The 7500-nt window shown below is 35.0% G+C and overlaps 1 protein-coding gene across 1 annotated transcript in view; it reads left to right on the top strand.

The window, feature by feature from the left end:
* Positions 1-7500, top strand: part of LOC107697908 (uncharacterized) — a 32796-nt gene that overhangs the window by 1723 nt on the left and 23573 nt on the right. Inside the window, exons 2-3 of the mRNA XM_016498775.1 lie at positions 7101-7152; positions 7348-7428. Coding sequence (XP_016354261.1) covers positions 7108-7152; positions 7348-7428 — 126 coding nt within the window. The 5' untranslated portion in view covers positions 7101-7107. The remainder of the gene's footprint in view (positions 1-7100; positions 7153-7347; positions 7429-7500) is intronic.

The following is a 7500-nucleotide window of genomic DNA, read 5'->3' as shown; positions in this document are numbered from 1 at the left end:
TTCCCTAATGAATAGATGTTTTTCTAAATGTGAAATGTCATGAAAATTGAGGTCTTTTTTTTTTTTTTTTTTACACGTTAGTAAAAAGCAACTACATGACTTTAACATGACATGACCATTTGTTTAAATATTAATTTGCCAGGATTTATGAGAGAAAATAAGTTACCTGGACCAGTCGATTTTAATCTTTAATTGTCATAATACAAAATATCTGATAGCAGAATATTGCAATTGTTCAATCAGAATCAAATATTCCAGAGAGCTGTGTAATGCTTTTTATACTGCGAGGCTTTGATTTAGTTTCAGGTTTGTTGACCGCATTACATTGCATATCATTTTGCCACATTCTTTTTGAATTGTTACAGAGTTTTGAAACACTAACAGCAGTTTGGGCTGTTTATAAGCAGAATTGGTGGTGTAAGGAACTTAGTAGTTCTATACACAAACTAGTTTTAAGGTTGAAACCTTGTTTGATGGCTTGAGATAAACACGTGTACTTGTGGTGTAAGCAAAATAATTGGTATCAGACTGTTGAATTATTGGAAACTAATGCATATCTCAGGGTTTATCTCAATTATTCATTAAATATAACACTTTTGGCTGTCATTACTTGGGAATGCTTTGAAACAGGAAGTGGGCACATTAATTCTGTTTTCCGTACACTGCGCTGCAGACCCCAGGGATTTGACTGTTAAACCATTAGAGATTAGATTAGAGACTGGCGATTACTAGCTGTCTGTCTCTAGACTGACATCTCTGTTAGACATGTCGGTCATGTCGTATGAGGCAGTGAGGGAGGTTGGAGCTTGTTTGATCAGTATTATCATGCACCGTGAAACCTTTGATCTCTGATCCGGCTGTCTGTCTGTGGCTGAGAGGCTGTTTGCTGTGATTACAGCAGGATTAGGACATTTTTTAGTTATTGCGTTACAGATTTTGAAGTTGCTGTGGTGGTACTATGGTTCAGTGATGGTACTGATAAATACCATGGCACTACTTGTTTACTATATTCATATGGGCATTTAAATGGTACTGTGATGTACTGAATGTCATCAAGTATATCATTTACTGTATATAGTATCCAACAACCATTGTAGTTTTGTCATAGTATATTTATGGTAATTCCATAATTATAAAATACTATTGATTTACCCTGGTTTTTAGACATGGTAGCGGTACAGTGAATATCATGGATTTAAATGTAATGAATTCCATGTAACATGAAATCAATTAATTAAGTTTCATAGCATATACAGAGATCCCATGGTCATGAAAACCTCATGGAATTTTAAAAAGCAAGACGTCAAAATTAATAAAATGGGAAGTCAAAGAAATTTCTGTAAGGAATATTTTTTTTCCCTAAAATTGAAAAGTAATAAAAAAGTGAATAATCATCGATCCAAATTATATCCTCTATAGACATTTCTTACTTTTTAAGATAGATGTTTAAGATTTTTTTAAAGTTTACATGACTTGGAAATGTTTGAAAAAAAAAAAAAAAAACTAAAAATTGATTAAAAACATCTATAAATGTAAAAGCCATGAAAATAAATAATATTAATAATATATTAGTACTTTTAATTAATTATATATTAGATATATATATATATATATATATATAGTGAATACATTTTTGTATGTTTAAAGGTCATAAATTAATATCTTGAATTAATTTAATTTAACTTAATGTTCTATAGTGAATAAATGTTTTTCTAAATTTAACATGATTAAAATTAATATCTGAAAATTATAAAAAACATTTTTTATTTTAAAATGGAAAAGACATAAAAATCATTCATATCTGAAAGTCAAATTAAAATTAAACTTTTTCATTTTAAAATTAATTCTTTTTTTTTCCACTTATGCTCAGCTAGAAATGACTAGAAATTATAGTACAATCTCCTAATCTTATTATTATGAAAATCTGGGACGATCATAGAAAATCTAAAGATGGGAACACTATATAAATATTTATCATATATTATCAGTACATTATCAGTATTGCCATCTCATACTATCGCTATTTGTAGAAAATGCTACAGTACTTTTTTGGGTACCTGCTTGTGAGGCTTGAGTCATACAATCAGAGAGATGGAAAGAGAAGAGGAGAGGAAGAAAGAAAGTAATTGGCATAGTCTGGAAGAGGAGGAGGAGAGGGGTAGATATCTTAACAGCTGATGGGTCTCAAACGCTCAAACATGAGGAGAGGTTGAGGGCCAGCATTCGCCCATGTCTCAGCCATCATTCAGCCTGCGCTGGCAGTCCAGCTGTGAGACAGACGCTATTTTCTACCGCAGTACCCATCTCACGCCTGGCATCGAGAACCAGCGTAGGCAGGACTAACCAGCATGACCTTCTCCTGTTTGTTGCCACACTGGGTGTCTTAATTCCCTCAGTGAACCCTGGCAGGCTGCTGTAATCTGAGCTGACTGAAGCAGAGAGGAATGATAATGCATCAGAATCCTGGATGCAGGAATTAAGAGTTCCAGTTCTGTGGATCTGGAGTGCTTTGGAACATTAAACTAGGAGACATTTATATGCAGAAGCATATGTGGGTGGTTGTGTGTGTGTGTGTGTGTGTGTGTGTGTGCGTGTGCGTGTGCGTGTGCTAATAATGTCCTCCCACGCACAGGCATAATTTATTCAGATTTATTGCAAAAATTAGCTCTACTCTGTGAGCATTTTTCAAACACCGCACTTATAAAATTAGTGTAAAATCTTGTTGTAGTGTTCATTAAAAATTAAACAATGCAGTTTGAAGTCATTATAAACCACAAAGTATTTCGCTTTATTGTTGTGCATGGCCTGGTGTGGTATTTTTAGAGTTGGGACAGCAGCAGGACAGAGAAAGAGGTCAGATTAAACGCAGGTAAACATCTTCTGAGGCGAGGAGCCGTTCCCTGACCTGCTCTGTATAACCACAATACTACAGCTAACTGTGACTGTGAGCTCATTATTGTACTATGAATGAAACTAAAGCTCTCATCATACCTGTAGATTGCTTTTTTTGACTATAATGGATAAATCTCTTGTGTCACACTACTTGCTCTCACTGGAAATTTGTTGTAGTGCCATCCCTATAGTGTGGCGGTACTATGGATAGAATGACAGTATCATATAGAAATACTAATATACTGTTTTGTTTGTTTGTTTAATGGTGCAAAGTACACAACTAGTCAGTTTTAGGCATTTCTACGGATCTTAAACAATGATCTAAATGCTTATTAAATTCTTTAATTAATTAATAAAAATTATATTCACTATAGAATGGCTTGTTTTTTATTATTTTATTTTTGTGACTTTTAGCGCATATCTGTTAGCTTTGGTGGCATCTGTACTAGTGTACTCCTAAAAGTTGACAATCAAATTAATTTGTAGAAAAAATTATCCATTATAGAATGACTTATTTTATTTTATTTCTAATTCCCATACATTCATTTGTTTTATAGCTTTATTTACTTAAGTTCAATTTTAATTTTAAAATTGAAAATATTAGTAATTATTAATAATAAATACATATCCTGTTAATAGGTAATATATCATCAAAGGCGAAAAAAAAAACCTTTGGGGGTAATTATAATTATTATAAATAAATGTATAATTTCCATACATCATACATTTGTGGTAAAATAGTAGCCCAAATGAATAGTGTCTAAACTTTTAATTGGTAGTTTAATTCCTTTCCTTGTAAAACACAGTATTACCATGGTACCATGTACAAAATACCATGTAGAGTATTTGTTATTGAAAGCAGAAAATTTATATATAGATTTATTTTGTTAAAAAAATAAATAAAAATAACTCTCTTTTTAGTGCATTAAGTGACTATGTCTCTGGTCATCCTAGTTTTATTCAAAAATATTTGTTTGATTCTAAATATACCATTTAATCCTAATGCTTATTTTTTTTAAGTGTTAAAGGGTATGTGAGGACAGGGACATCTCTGAGTGCACATTCTCACAAAACCTGATGCACTAATGTCTGTAAATGCATCTCTCTCTGCCATATACTACTTAAGCTGCACCTCAAATTAGTAAGGCATCTTGTTAATTGTTGAGACATTTAAAGAGATGATGGGTCACTATCAATGTGAACACCAGTGTCCTCAGGGGAAATGTCATTTTTGTTTGCGAGGGAAAATACTAGATTGAGGGTACGTGTTAAGGTCACTAATGGCGTTAGATCACAAAAATGTGCTTGTTTGCTTTGTTGTAGATCTGTTTGTTAGATGGCGTTAGGTGTACAGTTACTAACCAGAGCAGATGGGTGCAATCTGAGCAGGCATTATTACACTCAAGGCTGCCTGTACACAGTTGCTGTCAGATGGACACTCATCTAAGATATCACATGTCTTCAGGACAGTTTGTGTTTAAGAAATGGACATGACACAAGCTTGACATTTAACCAAAGGCCACACGTGACAGCGCTTAGCACACCCTGTCCATGTTGCAATGGCCTCTCTGTTTGAACTATTTACCTGCCAGATGGGGCACAAACCAGGAAATATAGATAGCAATATTGACAATTTGATGTTTTTCAAAAGATTTGAACTCTTGAAATCTTCATCTGTGACTTCTTACCCATATCTGTTAGCTTTGAAGCCTATATGTTAGTGTACACCTATGAAGTTAACAATCAGCTTTTCTATTTTATTTTATTTATTTTTTACTCAAGTTTTGTATTAAGAAATGCAAAGGAAAATGGAAAATTGTGGTAATTAATAATAATAAATAAAAACATTAATTTATGGGAAATAATCAAATAAAATAAACAAAAATCGCCACAAATTTCCTGTTTCAATAGGAAATATGTCAACATGAGGGGAAAAACACCTTTGGGGTAAAATTTTATATCACGCTTTTTTTTCATCATATTCTGTTCTTGGCCCCAGAGAGCTTTGTCACTGTTGTGTTTCGTAACTGCATGTTGTAATTTGAATGCCATGCAACCTTGCTGCCCACCTGTGACAGCAGATTGTATATCTTGCTGGTCATATATTTATTTCTGTACAAAGGGGGATGAGGTCTGTCTTCAGCGGGCTATTCTTAACCCAACAACATTTGCTCTGCAAGTCCAAACATTCGAGAAATGGCATTGAATGAAATTCATGGTACAGTATATGACATCAATACTGCACTGGACAGATGTACAAGGCAGTTATTTACAGAGCACTGTAATGTTTTGTCTGACTGTATTGAGCTTAATCTCTTAATAAATCAACTCAACACTTGCTTTTCATGCACCAGAACTTATTTAAAGCTGAAATTAAAGGGTTAGTTCACCCAAAAATGAAAATTCTGTCATTAATTACTCACCCTCATGTCGTTCCAAACCCGTAAGACCTTTGTTCATCTTTGGAACACAAATGAAGGTATTTTTGATGAAATCCGAGAGCTTTCTGACCCTTCATAGGCAGCAATGTAAGTACCATGTTCAAGGCCCAGGAAGGTAGTAAGGGCATTGATAAAATAGTCCATGTGACATCAGTGGTTCAACCGTAATATTATGAAGCTACGAGAATACGTTTTGTGTGCCTTTTCCAAGCTGCAACCTTCCTCTCTCGTGAAACCAACACGGAAGTGACTAAAACTGCAATTCATCGACTGACCGCTAGAGGCTGGCTCCAAAAGGGAGTCAGTCCCTTAGACTCCCCATGTTAAAATGCCCAACTTTACAGCAGAAAAAAATGTTTACAGCCTGGTACAAAAAGTGGTTTTGGTCTATATAGCTAATTTTGCCCTTCATGACAACTGTGAGGGGGCTGAATTTTTTTATAACTCATCCGTTTAAATTATATTAAGCCTTAAAGTTCTGCATAATTAAGGGCGTGGCCACTTGAGTGGCAGGTGGATTGCCGCTGCTGACACTGCCGGCGAGCTAGGTGGGCGTGGTTTCATCAACCAGCTCCCGCCTCTTTGCCCATTTTCGATTATCCGGGAGTGACGCGTGGTGATGCGCTGCCAAGATGGCGACGGCCAGCTCTGCCCACTTTGAGCTTCAAAAACGCTCTTCAGAAACCTACAGGTGACGTCACGGACACTACGTCCATGTTTTTATACAGTCTATGGCCTTTTCCCTTGTAATGTGCAGAGACAGAATTTGCAATAGGGAAACCTGTTTGGAAAACATCAATAGTTGTGTTTGCGAATGCAAACATTAAATAATGATAATTTATTAAAATAATTATAATTTATTTCATAAATCTAAATACATTTCTTTGTAAATATTTGTGAATTTTACTAGCAATTTCTGAGTGAAAATTGTTTCAAAGTAAATTTTTCCAGTTTGTTCAGAAACTTTACATCTTACATCTTACAGGTTACATCTGCTACGGACAAGTACCATTTTCTCAAGGAAATCTAAAAATCATTGTCTTTCCATTTGGTGCAACTATTTTTATCATTTGGTGCAGCAATTACAGACTTCACTTTTAAATTATTATATTTTTATAAATGACATCATGAAATCATGAAAAATTTGAGCTGACAGCACTTAACACAACCACTTTTGTTAAGTAGAAACTAAATGACCCGGCTTGTTCTGTCTGTTTAACAGTGCAGCAATGTCAGGCTCTTTATCCATTATCTATTGACATGAGACATTATGTCACTGTCCCAGACAAAGCACTCCACGTGGATATATCTGATGCATAAGTGTCAAAGAGTGACATGCCAGCTATGGCAGTTATGGTTAGCTAGCACATCATGAACACCATCAACCAACTAACACACACACACACACACACAAACACACACACACACACACACACACACACACACACACACACACACACACACACACACACTTCAAACCCTGTACATCTTTCATTTTTTATGTTCACATTTATCCTTCAGGCAGAGAGATAGTGGGTGAAAGAGCCCCCACCAGCACTTCCTTTCTTTCTTCCAGCTTTGATGCCCACCGTCAAGTCACCCCCTACCAAAACTTCTCTCATGCCAACCCACACTTGGCAATCACAGCTTGTTACCAACCTGTTCTTAGTCTTCTAGACAGACATTGACGGTGGGTTGTTAGCAAGAATAGGTTGTTTATCCCTCTCTCACTCTCTCTCTTCCTCTCTCGCTTTCTTTCTATGTTAGGATCATAATGGAGGAAGAAACCCTGCTGCGAGAGAGATTACAGGCTATAACAGTGAGTATCAGGCTGTTAAAAAAAATGCTGCAAAGCCTCCCTCTCAAATAGATTATTAGTTCTCTCTAGCATGCATGATTGTGTTAATAACAAGACAAATGCCACTAAACAACAAAAGAATGAAGGTTCGAGGTGAAATAAAAAAGGTTTAGGATATTTCTTACTTTACATAATATGACTCTGATTTCTCAACAGGACAAAAGAAGAATTCGAGAGGAGATAGAAAAGAAACGAAGAAACATTGAAGAAGAGAAATTAAAACTACAATATCTAAAGGTATGTATTCTTATGAATAATAATTATAATATTTATATAATTATTGTTTTATAATATTTATACTCACACACA

This window comes from Sinocyclocheilus anshuiensis, unplaced genomic scaffold (assembly GCF_001515605.1).
Source record: "Sinocyclocheilus anshuiensis isolate Anshui unplaced genomic scaffold, SAMN03320099.WGS_v1.1 scaffold886, whole genome shotgun sequence".
NCBI lineage: Eukaryota > Metazoa > Chordata > Actinopteri > Cypriniformes > Cyprinidae > Sinocyclocheilus > Sinocyclocheilus anshuiensis.
Note: the sequence above shows the minus strand (reverse complement) of the source record. Positions and strands in the feature narration are given on the sequence as shown.